Raw genomic sequence first — 19,596 nt, forward strand, 5'->3', positions numbered from 1 at the left:
TGGTATTACAGTGCCTAATGAGGCCTAGAAGCTTTTTTTTATTTGGGAAATTGGGTTTTGTCTTTGTCGCTTTAATGTCCTTTCAAGGTTTCAATTATTTCTATAATTGTAAAGGAAACAGGAAGAAATGTATCTTAATTTAAATAAACGCATTCAGAAAACTGCTGATCATTGTTAATTTTGGCCTATTTTAAAAACAAACGTTTAGCAGAATTTTTGTACTGTTGTAAATATTTCTAAGGAAATAGGGAGAGTTTCCGGGCATTTTTTACTGGTGTTACAGCTTTGCAAACAAATCATTTAGAGGAACAGCTCAGACAAGTAGCATCTTCAGAACTCCAAAGTTTTTTAAAGAGTAATTCCCATTGGTTTACTGTACACCTATTGTATGTGGAAAAGCCACTCAACTTACCACAGCAATCTATGTGGCAGTTCAGAGGAGACATTACACATATTGCCTCCAAAACCTGGGATCGTGACTCATGAAGTAATCCATCACAGTAACAAGTTAAGAGACTAAGAGTTTACTTCATTAAAATGCTAGTGAAAAATAATGTAAAAGTCAATTATGGTGATCAAGAGTGAAAGTATTCCGCTGGAAGTATTCCCTTCCAATAATGACCTGTTTTATTGTTTTAGAAATGTATTTTGTGATAATAATAAATAATAATAGTTCAGGTGGTCAGCATGCGTAGGCTGCAAAGGAACAAGTAATAGGTTTATTCCATGCTGAAAAAAAGAAGAAAGAGAACACGTTTTGGCCGTGGAGCCTTCTTCAGGTGTCTGACACCTGGAGAAGGCTTCACGGCCAAAACGTTGTGTTCTCTTTCTTCTTTTTTTCAGCATGGAATAAACCTATTACTTGTTCCTTTGCATAAAGAATAATAGCAGAATATGTTGAATGTGTAAATACTTACCAACAGTACAAGATAATAGGGAATTGTTGATGGGCAGCAATTTTCCAGTCTTGCCATAGAATTTATCTTGGATTCAAGGCAGGACTTGGACTGGGCTACTCAAAGTGAATTTCATTCCAATTTTAGGATATTGAAACAGGTTTCCTCTAAGATTTATTTGACATTTGCTTTATCCATTTTCCCCTCAACTATGACAAGCTTTCCAGTCTGTGTTCATGAAGAGCAGGCCCATAACATAATGCCACCTTTAGGCATGCAGTCAGGATGATGTTGACTTAGTGGTGTACTGTGTTGGGTTTCAGCCACATTTAACACTTTATATTTAGGCCAAAAAGTTCCAGTTCGGTCACGTCTGATCCAAAAACATTTTGCCAAATCGCTTTTAAATGCTTTGTTGTAAGCACCATGGGGGATTTGAGATCGGATTGCCCCTCTGCCTTACAGACCAGTTTTCTGGGGCTATTGGGACATTTTTTTACCCATTGACATTTTCTACCATCTCACACATTGAACTCACAGTAGCATTCCTAAACAGTTTCCTCCTTGTCCAGATGCTCCGTTTGAAGAAACAACCTGATCTTAACCACTTAACTAATTGTGCGACTCGTCAAAGTAATTGGAAAAAGTAAAGCTGCACTGAAGTCATTCAGGTTTGGAATAGGAAAGTGGATGAATGCTTATGCAATATGTAATCATCCTACTGTATTTTCAATGCAGTTTTTCTGACATTCAAACATAAAAGTGTGCAATCAAACGGGACATCGCTGGAAGAGGGAAAATATGTTTGCAAGGCACTGTTAAGGCAAGACACAACTCTTTAGAGCAATTTTCCCCCAACCTTTTCATTTAAAAATGTAATTATGCATGAAACTAGTTACTGCTACAAGCTACACTCAAAAGTAAATTTTCCCTAAATTGGCAACTAGCAGGGCTTCAGTGGAAGCTAACAAACAGACAGATGCTAATGATAAAGCCCACAACCCAAGACACCTGACAAACAAAATAGGTCACTCCTGTGTGCTGAGCCAAGCCAAGTCCATCCCAGATGGACACAGCAGCACTAAACAGTGACTTTTGCTTTAAGTTTCATGAGGCCTACTTATTCAGGCCTGCTTCCGCATTCAGTTTTGTAGCTTATTGTTTCAAGAACCACATTAAGAATCTTTGGCCAAAACAGCCAAACTTCTCAATTTAGTTTCCAATAATGTTTTTGCAAATGTTTTAATTAAAAAGTTAGTCACACCTGCAGGAAGTCTTCATTTTTACAGGCTAAAAGGATGGAGTTAGTCTCATCTATGTTTCCATAGCTGGTGTCACTCCAGAAGCCCTTTCTCTAGATACTGTTAAAATGACAACATTAATTAAACGTGTTCTGTAAAAAGGAGATTTAAGGCTGTACAGTAGTACTATTCTCTAATAAAAATGGCATCACGCTTCCAGCTCTGTCTTTTGATTTCAGGAGCCTCTTCATTTTCAATTTGCACTTATAGTCTGCCATCATGGGAAAATTGCAAGCTGAATCAACTGATAACAATTATAAAAACACCATACCATACATAGGGAGAAATCAAATGGGGAAAAAAATAAATTTGTATGAAGTAATTTTTGTTAATCATTAATGATTTTGGCAAATTTGACACATTTTTGAAAATCAGGAGCTGAGCAGAAGCCACACACAACTGCTCACATTGTGCTTTACGCTTCTATTCGAGAAACTGTGAAAAGAGGTATTCCAACATGGAGGTCATTCTAAACTTTGCATTTAAATGACAGAGACCTCTGAGAGCCACTTAGAATCTGATCTGGGAAACAAGAAACAAGAAAAAAATGTGCCATAGCAAATCCAAATAGGACAACGTGCCTAATAGAACTATACAAATTCTGCATTTATACTTCAAGAGACAAGTATCTAACTAAGGTTTGAAGAAAGCTCAATGGTTATTTTTTAAATGTAGTCTGTGATTTACACTGAAATTCTAAACCACCAGGAGCTTTTACCCAATGACTTGCTGGACATCTGTGGATCTTGAACAGGATCTGGCATTTATTCTAAAGTTCTGAAATACTGGCAGCCCAGTCCCATTCCAGCAGGATAACTTCAGTTAAGTTGGTAACAGTAGGAATGGTGGGAGAGACTGCACGGCACCATTTCCACCAGTCTTTAAGATTATGATCGAGATCGGAAAAAAGTTCCCTTGGGTTGACTTCATATTCACCTCTGAGAACGTGAATCAAGTTCACAGTTTTCTGTGTACAAGACAAATGATATTCTGTCTCATTAGTCTGTCTGTGAGACATTCCTTTGAGACCTTAGCGGAATTAATTTGGTTGTTCTCAAAATAACATTTAACATTTTTTTTCTGGAAAATCAAGCAGGGAAAAAAAGACACTGAAAAACATTGTCCCGAGATGACAGGCTACTTATAATTACATTCTAAAAAAAAAAGGCGTTAGGCTATTTTACCTGACACTCTGAATCTAAGTAAAGCAATATTTCTTAAAAACTACCCATGCAAAAGTACACTGACAAGGGAGGGAGAGAAAAAAATGGGGTGAATCTGCACTATGAAAACATTTTGTTCATTTCGACACTTGAAATATTTTCAAAAATATTAAAAACCAGAGTCTGCATGGCACCACTGTGTGACGTTCAACGTTGTATTGAATTGTACCTTGGAAATAATACACAAATTCTCAGACTTCTGTTTGGATGCCTGCAGTGACTATCTGGAAATGTAAAAAACACTTAGGAATACTTCCTAAGAATTTATGCAGAAAAAAACAGAATATGAAAGGAACCCCCAGGACATATTCACACTAAAGACTGACAGTCTGCAGTTTAAATGTGTGCACACAGAAGAAAGGTTTGCTCTGATCAGAGAGGAGCTGTTAAACCTCATCTGTCTCAACATTTCAGATAGATAAAGTATGCCTTGGCTTCATCAAATCAAAGATATACAGGAAAGTGGAATGTATCATGGCTCTCTCCACAAGCTTTTTTCAGGTATTAAATGGAAAGAGGAAACATTTCTTGTTTTTCTTTAAAGCACCATCAGCTGACCAGAGGCAGCCAGTAGAATGGACAGGAGCCCAACATTCCACCAGGCTGAGTGGTTTTTGCTGTGAGTGCTGAACACTTCCTAGAGATGGAATATCGGCCATCTTTCTGCCAGCTGTTAAAGTTACTCAGCATTGACTCAGATGAAGAGATTGCCGGAGAGAGGGAGGAAGCCAAGGGAGGAACAGAGAGGGGTTTCATTGTTCTCAGGATTCTTTGAATCTGAAGTAATAGCGGGATGTGGGAAAAGAAGGAAAATAAATTAAAAATGTTTAACATAAAAGAAGATTAAGGGTAAATGCCACCTAAACAATTATATTGAATTAAACAAAACAGCAAATAAGGTTAAAAAGGGTTAGTTGGTGTAAGCCAGGCAGTTTGGAAATAAAAACTGTATACATTTTTTATGAAATTCCTTTTTAGTGCTGTGTTTAACAGGCCTGTTTTGAGTGCTAAGAATCTGATGACTGCTCTTCTGTGACCACACAGATGAATAGGAATTTAGCAGACTTAATATAGCTTATTTTGTATAGCTATAAATAAAAGTGGAGAAAAGACTACGCAACTTATCTCAAAAGTTGATTCAAATTTCTCTTTTTAATAAAACTGAAATGATGAGCATGGAAACGTAACAGGAAGTAATAGAAGTATTAGTATTCCATATATTAGTATTTTTGTATCTGTTCTTTTTAAGAGGTAAGAAGTAATAATTAAAATGCATTACCAAATCATTATTCATCAGTATTTTCTAGTGAGGTCATTGAAAACCATACATATCCCTTTCAAATCTTTGTTTTCTCTGTACAGGCTGTATTTTTATGACGTCCAAGAAGGAGAATTAATGGCATCCTACTTTCAATGAATAAAAAATAAATAAAATGAAAACTAGAAAAATCAAGATTTAGTTTGTATCAGTTAACATTTCCAGTTTGGAGTTGTAAATGCTTCCGGTAATTACTGAGCCTGGTCCAGGGGACAGAGTATTACAAAAGCAATTTAAATATACAGTACACTGCACATGCAAACATCTTCTAGAGGAGAGTAACAGTGACATCTACTGGACTTTTACCCCTTATACATTTTGTATCGCATTTTTAAGGTAAGTAATGAACCTCACTTTAAAACATAATCCTAAACGGTCCAAAACAGTTTCAGTTCAGGTTGTCACCTGAAAATGTGATCGATTTGATTACAATTTGATGAGAAAACTCTCATAAAACCTCCATAATTGAATCGGAAGCTAAAAATCACTGTCAAGCTATTGGTGTAATTGTGAAGAAATATTCAAATTGCTGCTACCTACTCAAACTTTCTGGTCACAGCATCTGTGTCATGATTATAACAAGTCTTTAATAAAATTATTCTCATGAGATTTCCCCACAAACCATGTATCTCAGAAGTGTATAATGTGAATGATGCATTCACAATTTTTTAACTTAATATTTTATTAAAAACATGAACACTCAAGCTACAGACTTCCAAGAGCAAGATGTTACAGTAAATGTGCAAAAACTAAACAGAAGAAACTGAAATATATTGATTGAATAAGTACTCAAAACCATGAACTTGCTTTAGTGGTAACTCCAGCCATAAGTCTCTTTGGATAAGACTCTACCATCTTCTTGCTCAAGCTCTCTCGCGTTAAGTGGGGATTGTCTATGGACAGAAGGTTTCAAGTCCACAGATTCTCAGTAGGATTCAAGTCAGAAATAGACTGGCGGCTCAAGTGCATTCACTTATTCTAAAAGGAAAACAGGGTTTCCTTTCGCATTTGCCTGTGCTGTTACATCCATTTATCCTTGAAACATATCAAGCTTTCCAGTCCTTACTGAGGATAAGCTTTGGTGGGGCTTGGAGGTGCGACTTGTTGACTGATGCAGAATTTCTCCCATCTCAGCCAGTGAACGCTGTAGCTCTTTCAAAGTTGTCAGTGACTTCATAGTAGTTTCCCTAACCAGTTTCGTCCTTTACCAGTTGCTCATTTTGGAGTGACAGCCTGATCTGAGCAGTGTCTTGGTGCCACAGTATACCTTCCAATTCATGGTGACTTAAGTAGATTGTGCTCACAGTAATACTCAACTAATCATGTGGCTCATTAACGTAAGGTTGTGCACCTGCATTGAGACTAAAAAATTTGAACCCCAGAGCTAAGTAGACTATGTTAATATCTAATAGGGTTTATACGGCAGTAACCAATTCCACATCTCTTGAAACAAAATGATTAATTTTAAACAATGAGTAATTCAGGTACAAGATGTGAATAAGTTAACTGAATCCCCCAGTTTCATTAGCTCAATTAAGGATTTAATCAGAATCAGGTTTTTAAATAATTGGGTAAATTAGGTACTGCAGGGAGCTGAGTTTGGAAGGTTTATATATTAATATTTTATATTCCATATAAAGATCAGAAACATAATAAGTTTGGTCTTCACCACACAGGTGTGCAGTAACAAGTCTGGCCACAAACTAAGGGAATCTCTGAGAACCACAGAAAAAGTAACATTGACACTCATCAGTCCAGAAAGAGTTACAAAAAGGATTTGGGATCCACCAACCCACTGTCAGACAAATGGAGAATGTTAAAGACCAGTCACAGTGGTTGCCTTACCTTACCTAAAATCTCTCCAAGAACAAAAAAGAAAATCATCAAGGAAAGAATATCAGAGTAACCACCAAGGAACTGCAGGTTCTTATGACCTTGACTAATGTGAATGTACATGATTAATCAATGACTCAAGGCCATTGTTATTCAAGGACAATGGCTAGAACCAAAAATGTTGCTTTCAAACATCAGAACCCTATCCCAACTGTCATGCATGGTGGGTTTAAGGCTGCTTTGCTTGCCATCATTGACACAACCATGAATCCAGAGGATTCTAGTGGAGACATCAGGCCCTCTGTATGTGCATTCTAAACATACAAACAGATCTACAAAACAATGGCTGCAGAATTTTTTTACAATGGCCCAGTCAAAGACTAGACCTAAAGTCCATCACAATGTTGTAGAAGGACCTGAAACAAACTGTCCATTCAAGGTGGCCCCTAAATGTTACAGAGGTGAAGGAGATCTGCAATAAGGAATGAGCCTCAAAAAAGAACTCCAAACCAATTCAAGAGACTGATCAATGGTTACAGAAAAAGCTAGTTATTGCTGCTTAAGGGAGCTCCACCAGTTACTGGATCCACTTTGTCACATACTGAATGTTTCATTATTTGAGGTAAGATGAAATGTTGAAATATTGACATGTTTTGTGTCATTTGTTTAATTGGCTTAACTTTATCTATTAGGAATTGTTTTAATATCAAATAATATTTTAGGTTGAAATTAATTTGGGTTTGCTATAGAACATTCAATTAAGTCTCTTCCATACTTCTTTCATATTATTAATTTACTTTTTGTATTTGCTTTAAATGTCAGGAGTGGGCTCTACAGTTTGTGAGCTCTACACTGTCATGACTGCAAGTTTTAAAGTACCAAAAAAACCTGAAAACGTAATACTTTTGAAAGGCACAGTACAATAACTTACATCTCACGCTGGAACAAAGTTTCCCCTGCTCTCTAACAGAATATCACAGGTCTAATACTATTCGGAATATCCTTCCAAATCTCAAATGGGCATATCATAGATTTCATACCTTTTAAATCGTTCATCAGCTCACCACTACATGCTCCAAGACAGCACAAGTGGAGCGAGACCTTGTGCATGCACTCCTCTGATGTGCACACTGTCTGAACTACTCATTCTGGATCTGCCATGAGCTGCAGGGTGCATTCGACCCAACTGTAGAAGCCATGAAGCTATAGCCAACATCTCTGCATTCTCGCCGTTGCCTGCTCTGGGATTGCTGATGCACAGGAATGCAGGGAAGTTCTGATCCACTCAAGCCCTTCCCACCTCAGTAGCTCTCTGCCAATCACGTCACGGTTTGGAGAATCCTGGTCACAGCAGACTAACGTACAGTAAAATCCAGGCCGCTGGGAGTCAGTGTCTGGACTATGGAATCTGAATGAGGGTTTAAATACTATTAGGTTTTAATAGTCCTGGGCTGGATCCAGGATCTTTGAGTTGAACTTGATTTAGAGACGTCATGCCAGTGATGTCCGTAAACAACCATTAGAAAAAGAAAAGCCATTTTTTTTTATTTTGTCCAACAGCCATTCGTTGTACATTTACATGCATCCACGTTGTTACGCACACATCACAGTTTTAAAGTTAGTTTTTCCAAATGAAAGAAAATTACAACACACGCATACAAAAAAAGGTCCAAAACAACTTATAAAAAATAATAAAAAAAAATCTCAAACATAAACAGTACTATTTTTAATCTTTGAGTTCCATTGTGCTGGGTACCTTTTTTTTTTTACAACAAAACATAATTTAAACATTTTTCCTCAATGGTTCACACACAAGCAGAAACAGAAAATCAAAAAAGTATTAGTTCTTAAATAGCAGAAAGAGGCAATTCTGTCATGCAGAAGAAGCAATATTAAATATTAGTTCAGACAAAAATAATATATTTTTTAAATTTTCAAGTCAAATTACTTCCCCCCTCACAAAGACAAAACCCCAGAACAGTATGCATTTATAGCTGCCATCTGATGTATGGCCTTTCAGAAACATAAAAACCATTTTCAGCAATTTTTTTTCTTTTTTCGTACAAGATTTTGGCACAGAAAAAGAAGACAGCTTATTTTTATAGCGGGAACATTATTTTCTTATAAAAGAGGGCAAAGCGTTTGCATTACTAATTTTTTAAACATTTTCTTTCTGTTTTTAAAACATTCTGTGCATCTCCATCATTTGAGAATACTGTCTCCCAAATTCCATGTGTCGCCAGCTCAAGTCTCAGTGATCTGTGTTATTGCAACATGGCCTTAATTTGCTTGGAGGTAGTCTCATCATTCAAATGCTTTGTTGTGTACCTAGGCAAGAGAAACTGCACTTAATGTCTTTGCAAAGGTCTTCTGATCTGTTTCTTTAACAGTGTTAAAACTAAGAAAGCTTCAAAAATGCATTTTTGGACAAATGACAAATATGTACAGATTTTTAATGCTTTGTTGACTGTAAAACCTTGCATCTGAAAAAGCTTTTCTTCAAGACAGTAAAGTATTAAGACAAGATGTAACAACAAGAGGCAACAAACACAGAACTATATTTTCTATGAACCGCATATTTCAACCCTCCAGCCCTTCAGATGTGGAATCATCCATCCATTCATGATCAAAATACCACTTATTGCTGGTAAGGGCAACAATGACCCAGAGCCTATCCTGGAAGCACAGGGAACCCTGTACAGGATGCATCTTAACAAGGAGCAGGGAAGGCATGAATGGGCACACAGGGACAACTCACAGACCCCCCAACTAACCTAGCCAGTATTTCTATGGGAATGGGAGGTTAGAGGAAACTGGAGCACCAAAGAAAAACACAGCTATAGGAACATGCAAACTCCACACATAAGGTACCCAGACAGGAATGGATCCCGGGCTATTTGAAATTATCCACTAACACATGGGGAAAGGCAGTTGATTACATGTCATCATTTATGCACAGCTGCGCAAATGCATCCTGTATGCATAGTTGCAATTTTTGGAATAATCACATTTCAAAGAATAGTCCTGAATTGGGGAAAAAACAAAAGATCTAACCATAAGAGACATCAAAACATAAATGTATTCGGGAATAACACTAACACGGACACGCATGACAACAAGCTGCTTCATGTCAATTTTATTAAAGATGATCAGAAAGCAAAGAGAATAGGTCTGCTTAATAGTGGTACAGAGAAGGCAGGAAAAGAGTGAATCCAGACACTATGTGATGTTAGAGTGGTCATCAGGGAACACAGTTCTAGATCTTAACTTTTCCCAGGTCCCTCTCTTGCAAGGGAACACTACCTCTGTTCAGACAAAAACATGGAAACGAAAAGAAGAAGTAAACCAGGAAAAAGATTTCACAGTGAGCTAGACAGTCCTGACGTAAATGCTAGGGCAACTTGTTTCTAAGCAGAATATTGACCAGAACACTGATTTCAAGACAAAAATAATGTGACCAATGATGGTTATGAGTGGCATTTTCAAGGGTGGGTTATTCCTCTACAAACGGCAAGAAACACCACGTACCTGAGAGCATTGAGAAGGCCTTCTACGCTGTTCGGAGGCTGGTCTTTGAGGACTTTGATGCATCCTTTCATCTAACATTGAAAAAATAAGATTGTCTTATTTTCAGAATACTCTCATTGGATTTTATACAGCTGCTAGTCTGATTTGTGGTACACAAGCAGTATGGGGGAACTTACATCGATTTTGGAGGTCTTCGCGAACGCTCCGACGGGATGTACATAATCGTAGAGTATAATCACTCCCACCATGACCCTGAGGCAGAACGACGCCGTCTCTTCACTCGCAAACCTGCTGCGGTACTCCCTGGCAAGACCGAGGAAACAAGTCTCTGTTGAAAACTCACAGAATCACAACACAACTGAATGAAACGGAGAAAAGCCACAAAATACCAGATGGGGAACCTGAAGTAAGAGAATTACCAGATCAACACGCAGGTCTCGAGCTTGACGAGTTATATGTAGAATTTTCCTGTGTCAGGTTATGGTGCTATACAGACATTTTACATTGCTCTTTAATGACTCCATCTTTTCATGTACTATAATAATTGCAATATTAAAAAAAAACGAGCTAGAGCTGATAATGACAAGCAGAACATTGTGGAGAGTTCAGATTCTTTTTATTTAGACTTTTCAAAATATAGAAACTCCAGCTCTTGCAAATACAGTGGCTGGATTTTTGAGAGCAATTCATAGAATACTTCTTGGCTAACAATACAGCCAGATTGAAAAGTGTTGGCTCCCAGAAGGAAAGAAGTGCTGGAAATAGGATCGTCAGCACACTTGGCTGTTAAAAACTCATGTCCACATGCAGGGACATGGCACTTCAACTTGTTGCCCAAGTGTGGACAACAAGAACACAAGAAAGTTACAAATGACAAGAGGCCAACTGGCTCATCGAGTCTAGTATTTGATAGTAGTTAACAGATCAAAGCCCTTTCTTGAAGAAACCTGGGTATCAATTTCAGATACATGGAGGGAGGGGCAGCTTGCTCCTAATAAGCAATGGATGGCCAATGACTTGGGATTGCTCTGGCATGACCTGAGGGCTAATGCAAGTGACCCACTAATTTTCTCTCTATCCACTTCTCTGTTTTTCCATATTGTTGTTTAACACATACTGAACATTTTCAGCAATGCCATATGTTCCACAATATTTTTTCTTTCATTGCATTTGAAATTTAACATGATAAACAGAATATGAGGGATTAAAATAGAAGTGACTGACTAGTTTTTTATTAATCGTAAGTGGAAAGCTACTTCCACAAATTGTTGAAAACGCGTCATAATTTTTATAAAAACAAACAATTCCAGTATGGACTAATGTCTGCGCTGCATTCGTTAACCTTTTGCTCATAAAGAATTATTAACCTTTTCTGCATGAAGGGATGTATTTAGATGAAAAAAAGATGAAAGCCAACTGAATTAATACAGCTAGTAGTAAAAGGTGAGTAGGTATACTGTATATAGTCTTATGTATGCAGGGAGAAGTTCTGTATGTTAAAATGTAAGAAGTATTTTTCTTTGATTTAAATCAGGCATGAGGTTAACTCTCTAAGCATTATACACCAAGGCTAAAAGGACATCCTCCCCTTTCATCCTTTTTTAAAAACAGAGGGAAAACGACTTACGGTGTTTCCAGCATGACTTTGCATACACTTGCCATTGTGCTTAAACAGTCTGTGGTATTCTCGATAGGTAAGTTCTTGTTCTATTAAAATACAAAAGTTATAAAGAACAAAATTATAGGACATATCCAGCATGCTAAAGAAACTGTTCAAAATTCACTGTTCAAAGTGTTCAAAATATCTGGTAATGGCAGTCATAATTAGTAAAACAAAATAAAACATATATATATATAATAGCGAACAACACATTCTTTAGAAAATAAAGGTCTGCAAGTAGCAAAGATAATGTGAGCTTCAATGTTCTCAGGCCTTGTCGATTTTCAACTTGGAAAAACTCAGTTTCATTTAATAAGGTCACAGTAATGGTGTCCAGTATTAGAAACATGTGAAAAGTAAAATACTCAAAAATAAAATAACTGTGAAATACTCTGACCCATCCTTATTATTTCCAAATTACATGCAATCTTTGATGAGACAGTAAAGAAAACCAGTATAGTGTCTGGTAAAAAAAGAGTAAGATGAATAAAGCCAAGATCTATGGACATCTCAAACTGAAACTCGAACTTCATACTAAAATAAATGAAACTGACTAAAGGCAAATAAGAGAGCTAGGGTAAAAAAATAAGTTAACAGCCTTCATGAATCTAAGTGACACACTGGATTGGGACTTTGGTATTGAAGCCACATTGAAGTGGAGCACAAGACCACCACTGGATAGAGATACACAGCAGGCTGTCCACCCAGCAACGTCAAGCAACTCTCCGTAAGGCAGGCGACACAAAGAGTTTGTGCCCACATCCATCCTGTAATGCACCAGAACCCAAACCATCACTGCATGCTCTGCCTTAAGAAAGTATGGACTCCTTGTTATAAAGCAAAATGTGGGTTTACATGGCATGGTGCATGGGACACGGAAAACTGGGTAAAAAGTCAATTTCGCCAACAATATTAGCTCTGCTGTAAGCACCCGTTACTCACACTTGGTTGCACTTACCTCGGACACAAATTTTGTTGTGGCATCGCTTAATGTTTTCAGCATAGGTGTGGCTTCAGCGTAGAAGAGGGACATGCGATTTGCCAGCTCGTTGTTCACTTCGTTTTCTCCCTCTGCCTGTAATTAAAGGCATGAAAGGCTTGAAGACCATCCTCACTACCAACCAAGTGGGCACAGGTATTTACTACAAAAAGATTTACTCATCGGCAGAAACAGACTTTTCCCACCTCCCCGAGCCATTTTACGAATCCAACAAATTTTAAAGCCCACTGTAAACTGTAAGGCTGGGCTAAAACGATAGAAAGTAAGTGGTTAGGAAACCATATAAAAATCTTATTAAGTGAATATTTTAAGCAAGACTAATATGGTCCTACTAACAGAGAAAAACAACACTTGATAAAGTATGCAAATCAAATCCTGAACCAGCTTAACAATTGTAATGTACTTTGCAAAAGCCATCTAAGAACATTAGGCTCATAGAAATGCCTTTTACAGCACCATCTAAAAACTATGATGCAATGCTACTGCATTGCTCTAATGGACATTGAATTACAGAAAACTGCATATACATGCCAGTGGATGAGAAGCAGATTTTAAAACAATACAAATCTATACCAAACAGCTTATTGAGCCATTTAAATTGGCACTTAAAACATGCCTTTTCCCCCATTTTACAAAGAATGGAAGGAATAGCCTCTACTGTTTTCACTATGAAAATATGAACTATATTTGCCACTTAAAAACATCCTGTTCTGTTATATTTTACCACAGAACATTGATCAAGGACACATTCTTATTTAAACTGGCAATCTGAATAACAGTTCACTCAGCAAAGCATTTCCTGGAGCAATTAGAAAAGCATCTCTTGCTCAAGGGTACAGAGGCAGCACCCTACCAGACTCTGAACCCACAAGCCCTCTGGTCAGTAGTCTTGGGTTATGACAATTCAGAGGATCAAAATTAAAAGTATATTCAATCTGTTTTAGAAGAAACAGAATATGGAAATCAGAATCTGCTAGCAACCAAACAAGTCAGATGGACCAAATGTCCTCATATTTTCAGCTTTTCCTAATTATCTTGTATTAACTTAAAATAAACAATTAGAAAACAGTTGCTTTTTCACCTGTGGGAACTATGTAATATGGTTGACAAGTTGAACTGGATAAAAAACAAAAACAGCACACAAAAAAACAGCAGACCGACTACACTTCTGTAAGTATGGGTTTTATCATTCAATGTCAGCACCCTTGGGTGTGGAAAGGTACTTTGTAAATATATAAATGACCATATAAATAAGCTTAAAGGACACAAAGTATAGGACATAGGTGAAAACCTAAGTTTAATTTTATTTGCAATGGAATACAAAAATATTGTCCTGCTTACCCCTCAAACCACACTCATTTCTGTGTACAGTATATATTACTTTGACAGGAGTAAAAGGAATTTAAAAGACAGTAATTAGTCATGATTTTTCTAACCATATTTTGTTGCCATGTTTCCTATATTCTACAGTACAAAGGTTAAATCAAACTACAGTATATCCACTGTCTCAAATGCTACAAGGTCTTACAAAGCATATGCAAACATCTCAATAAGGAAGATAAAACTGACATTCCTTTGGCTAGATAATTTATGTTTAAAGTGGGAATAACCCCAGAATTCCCCAAACCACTACCCCATTTTCTTTCACACCCCAGTGCTCCAGAGGCATTACTGATATGCACTGCTTCCCTCTAGCCCTCCTCCCTGGAGACAGAGCTTACAGCAATCATCAGGTGTGGATCCACACCACTTCACAGCACTGCACATGAGTGGGCCAGAATATTTATAAAGCCCTGTGCGTTTTCAGTTCCTATAGACCCACGAACACAGTTTCACAGTCCTAATTCAGCAAGCTTGAGTCCCAAAGGCCAACTGTTGGTTTTGTCTCCATTTCCACACTAAAGATATACAAGTAAAGAAGAGAGTTTATTAGATTAGATTCTGTTCTGTGGGAAAGAGCATCTGCTTGAGACTCAGATTGACTCTTAACATTAATTTTAATTAATTAAAAGCATTGTCAGTACAACTTACTAGCTCCTTAATAAACTGGGAACACTCAGTATAAATTTGACAATTTGTTGAAAACCACATTATAGTGACATCTGTTGAACATATTGCACATTGCCTGTTGTTGTTTTGCACATTGCCTGTTGTCTCTGTCTTTTTTTTATTATACAATTGTATTGTTGTTGTTTTTTTGTACTACGTATCGTCTGAGAGCTAGCTAAATAGCATTTAATTATACCATATACCTGTATATGAGTATAATGACAATAAACATGGACTTGAACATATCCTTCATCTAACACCAGCAATAGGAAAGAAATTGTAAGTTCAACTGATGGAGACCTGATGTTTGTTTTTTACATTTTAACTACAGTTTTTAAAAACATTTTTTCTGTAACACTTTTTAGAACAATAATTTAAAATGTGGATATGAGAGACTTCATACTGTATATTGCTAACGGGCTGGCAATTATTTTGAGACAGATCTAACAATACAGTGCATAAAATATTCTATATTGATCAGAAAGGCAAAGTCTTCAAAACTACCACCATCAGTCTAGGTACTTTCTCTGATGAGACAAACTTACTAATTAGGCTCTGCAGTCATTAGATGGGATTGTGCTCTACAATTATATCCATGATACACTTATAAGCTGTGAAAAAAACAAGAGATTGCTCTCTATAGCACAAGGCTAAGCTTCAACTTAGGACTCCCTGACAGATCTGTGATTTATCCCATTAATGTCAGCTCTGAAGATGCATACATCTCATTACTCCTGATCTCAAAGAGCATCATAAGGGCATTGTGTCGTTCAAATAATTCAAAGACAAGGACTTACTGGAACATTATTAATCCGCATGCGATTCAAAGTCCGTCGATAGTAGCTGAAGTCATTCTGTATTGCCGGATTCGTCATCTGTCAAAAATAAAATTAAGATACGGGTTATGGCTTAGGACCAGACAGAATGTTTAAAATGTTATGATAACATTTGTCATAAGACTAGGAGAGAATACAGTTTTGCCTTCCTGGATATGAAGTGATTTAATTAATCAGCCCGCAGCAATAGCTGAAAATGAGAAACACTACATTTCTGCCAGATATGCCAAGCCTTTAAAGGAGAACTGCAACACTTTTTATATTGCACTGTTGGAAAGAATCGGCACTGATGAATGAATTTCAAACCACAATGAAAGTGAAATGTACACATTTACATTACAAACTACACTAAATTTCCAGGTATGCACAGTGCCATATTCTGCAATTCAGAATGAGGACACCAACCTATGTGGTGACATGAAGCAGACCCCTGACATTGTAAATAAGCAGGTTTCTCTCTTTTAAATAAGTATATATCTTGATTTCAAGAAGGTTTTGCAGACAAATACAACTTACTTGACAGCTCTGCATGCAGATCACATTCGAACATTTCTACTGTGAAATGTGTGCGGCACAACCTATACCCATTCACTTGCACATCACATTACATTAATACAGTGACTAGTGAGCAGGAAGGGCTGCATCACATCACAAAGTCTTGCAAACTTGGCAAGACCAGGGGTTTGACTATACATTACTTTCACAAAGTTAATGATTTTGTGCTTAATTAAGAATTTGTAGAATTCTGCAATACTGTCCATTAATTTTGTGACCGGGACTTAACAAGTCTGAGAATTCCCCTTTAAATCAAAGACCATAATACACTCGTTAAAAAAGGGAGGCACTCATGATCTAGTTTCCTCAATGGACAAAGTAATGAAATCCGTGGATTTAATTGGTTAGGCAGTTTATTTCTTGAACACTGTCCTGTAAGGAATTAACTGCTAATGTGGGACAGCCGTGTGAAGCAGAGGTCTGGGGTAGGGACTCCTGAGTGCACGGTTCTAGGTTTAGATCTCACGTAGGGACACTGCTGCCTTATCCTTGAATAATGCTTAAACTGAGCTGCACAAATTGGTACTAAAATATGCATGAAAAACAACAGCCAATTAGAACCTCTCTGTATGTTGCTTTGAATTAAACAGTTTTTTAAATTGTGTTAAATAAAGGAAAACCACCTAAAGTAAAGGTCTGGAATAGAGAACAATCCTCATTTACAAGATAACTGTAACCACAAATCCCGAGATTCTTGGTTTTCGAAAATGTTAATTAATGAAACCGTTTCTCCCTGAGGTAAACCCTCCTCCTTTGATGTATTTGCTCCCCAAGTTTTTGAAGTATTGCTTGAAGGCTTCATCACAGCAATAGTATGCAGTTTCTTTTTTTATACTCTTTATAGAAGAGACAGCTGCCTTTTATGAAACTCTACAGAGAATATCGATACCGTGAAGAAAATGTGACTCAATTCATAAGGATGTCACATGAGGGGAATGCAGAAGGGATGGTTTAGCAATATTATAGAATAAGACAGAAATCCTCCAATTATCCATGGAAAAGAAATCTTTGCAATTCTACAGAGAAGCACAAGATTGAAAACTGAAGACAAAAAAGGACTGTGAGGACACGATTGTAACGATAACAAAAGAACTTCAGTAAACTCTTCAGTTTACAGTATACAAAGACTGACTTTTAGCGTCTTATTCCAGTGATGACCATAGACAACGTAGTAAACAGTCAAATGGCTTTTCAGTTATAGTTTAATACTGGAACTGTAGCAATTTTCATTGTCTCTCCCAGATGTAGCACTTCAAATCCTTTTCACCAAAAGGGGATACTTTATAAACAGTCCCCAGTATTGGCTTATAATGCAATGGATCAGTCAAGGTTATTCTGTCAAGTAATCATCTTTTCAGGGATTTTGCTAATACAGCAAATATCAGGGCTAAATGGATCTTCTTAATTTGACTCAAATCTCTGCAGGTACAGTATGATAAAAAAAAACTGTTAGGGACAGCCAATTTCAAAGTGCATCATTCATCAAAACTAAGAAGCATTAACTGGTATGCAAATTGACCTGAGATCACACAACTAATTTCACTTTGAGACTAAATTGGATCTTGAAACCAAATGACTGCAAAACTAATGAACTGCTTAGGGATACCAGCTTTTATCTCCCATATTGCCATTGCATGGCCTAATGGGGTACCATTTGTGTGTGTTGTTACACAGAAAAGCTGGGAAAAAAAAAACATCTGCCATTGACAACAGGGAATACCGTCACTTAGAGCAGGTTCATGCCTGTCTCCAGGCCAAGAGGAATCTACAAAACAAAGGGGAAAAAAAGTAGGAGAGAGTCCTGCCTGACAGCATTTATTCTACACTTAATTCATGAGTGAGCTCAAATCCAGTTTAATCTCTGGGTGTTTTCCCAGCAACAGTGTGCCAGCAAACAGGTGATTTTGATCAGATGAAAGAAAACCTCTGAGCTTACTGAAGCTGGAAGAACCAAAGACTCTCACAAAGCCCCCCACACCCCGAGGGGAAAGCCCCACATTAAGGTGCTGCCCATCACGGCAGCAGACCTGAAAGAGGCTGAAGCCAAAGACTGGCTTCGTTGGCTGTTGCAGCTAATGGCAAAGGCCACATCCCCGTGTCACAGCAAACCCCCGAACCTGGACTTGCCAGAGAAACGGGGGAGAAGGTGTAGGCCCTACCTTGAGCTCATCAAATCGGAGTGTGAAGTGGAGAATTTCAGCAAATTGTTTGGCAAGAGCCTGCTCTCGCTCCAGGTGCTGGGTGGGGCTGTAAGGAGTGCTGGTTAAGGCACCTAGAAGACCATGCAATGCTGCTTCTGAAAGAAAAAGGTCCGTAAATTAAAAGTGTGACACCACAGGACAACCTAGGCGATACATGAGAAGAACAGATGAGCAGATAGTTCTGCTGGTTTTCCTTAGACTATTATTAAAGAGAAGAATAGGACTGCATTGCATACCACTCACATTGCATATTGCTCATTTAAAAAATGGGGGAATTTTAATTTTTCAACGGACTTTTCAACAATTCTCACATATGTACCAAAGAACCGCTAAGCCTCAACCCCCCCACCAAAAAAAAAATCTCAGGTTCTCTAAACATTTTTCATGTTTTTTTTATTTCTAATGGAGTGATTAGTTATCTTTAAGTAATGCTATTCCAGTTTTAATACTTTCATATTGTACGAAAATACAAGATAATTGAGGTTTTAAGAAAGCAGAAGGGATATGAGTCTTTCCCTCCTTTTCCCTCCTAACAGTGATAGCAAAAAAATAATATATTCTAATGAATATCAATAAAATGATGGATACAACTAAGGGTATATTTAATAATATAGAATGGATTAATAATTGACACTGTTTTTCGCTATATCAATGAGAATGGAGACTTTGTTCAGACAGCAGACTAACCTAATTAAGACAGATTGATAAATTAATTAATGTAATTAAGTCCCTGCCTTTGGCTGTTCATTCACTTCATCCTTATCTGTGATGGACTCTTACCAGCGGATAAAAATGAGGAATTCCAGACAGGTGTGTGAGCAAAGGCAGTCAGTCTTGAGAAAAAAATAGGTGCTAATTTATTTATTACTGTTACGCTTACTCAGGAATACCGCATAAGGACCAAACTAATTTAAAATCTAACAGAGCGGTCATGCTATGTTCGTACTACTGTCATGGCTAGATTTTCACATGGGCCAAGTTTAAAGTGAAAGGAAGTAGGTTACAAACCATCTGTACAGCGAGCTTTCCCAGAGAGGGCTGGACTGAAAATGTAAAACACAAGCTTAAAATACAGAATGCCATCAGACGTCAAATCATGGAGGGACAGTTACAAGCCTAAAGATCAGAATGCAACTGTGATTCGACTTCTTACAGCATTCATGGCCCCGCATAAGTGAGTTAAGGCAAAGCCTACA

General features: G+C 37.4%; 1 protein-coding gene across 11 annotated transcripts in view; it reads right to left on the reverse strand.

The window, feature by feature from the left end:
- Nucleotides 1-8,090: 8,090 nt before the first annotated feature.
- The window catches only part of fam49bb (family with sequence similarity 49 member Bb), a 68,037-nt gene continuing 56,531 nt past the window's right edge, over nucleotides 8,091-19,596 (reverse strand). For 10 of the 11 annotated variants that reach the window (XM_015354488.2, XM_015354492.2, XM_069191058.1 and 7 more), the window contains 7 exons: nucleotides 18,359-18,495; nucleotides 15,606-15,683; nucleotides 12,718-12,834; nucleotides 11,727-11,806; nucleotides 10,276-10,402; nucleotides 10,100-10,170; nucleotides 8,091-8,899 (listed from right to left, as the gene is read on the reverse strand). In XM_015354488.2, coding sequence (XP_015209974.1) covers nucleotides 8,836-8,899; nucleotides 10,100-10,170; nucleotides 10,276-10,402; nucleotides 11,727-11,806; nucleotides 12,718-12,834; nucleotides 15,606-15,683; nucleotides 18,359-18,495 — 674 coding nt within the window. In that variant the 3' untranslated portion in view covers nucleotides 8,091-8,835. Of the gene's footprint in view, nucleotides 8,900-9,724; nucleotides 9,877-10,099; nucleotides 10,171-10,275; nucleotides 10,403-11,726; nucleotides 11,807-12,717; nucleotides 12,835-15,605; nucleotides 15,684-18,358; nucleotides 18,496-19,596 lie in introns of those variants that run through there. The other variant, XM_015354493.2, reaches the window with a different exon arrangement.

Source organism: Lepisosteus oculatus, chromosome 6, assembly GCF_040954835.1.
Source record: "Lepisosteus oculatus isolate fLepOcu1 chromosome 6, fLepOcu1.hap2, whole genome shotgun sequence".
Taxonomy (NCBI): Eukaryota; Metazoa; Chordata; class Actinopteri; order Semionotiformes; family Lepisosteidae; genus Lepisosteus; species Lepisosteus oculatus.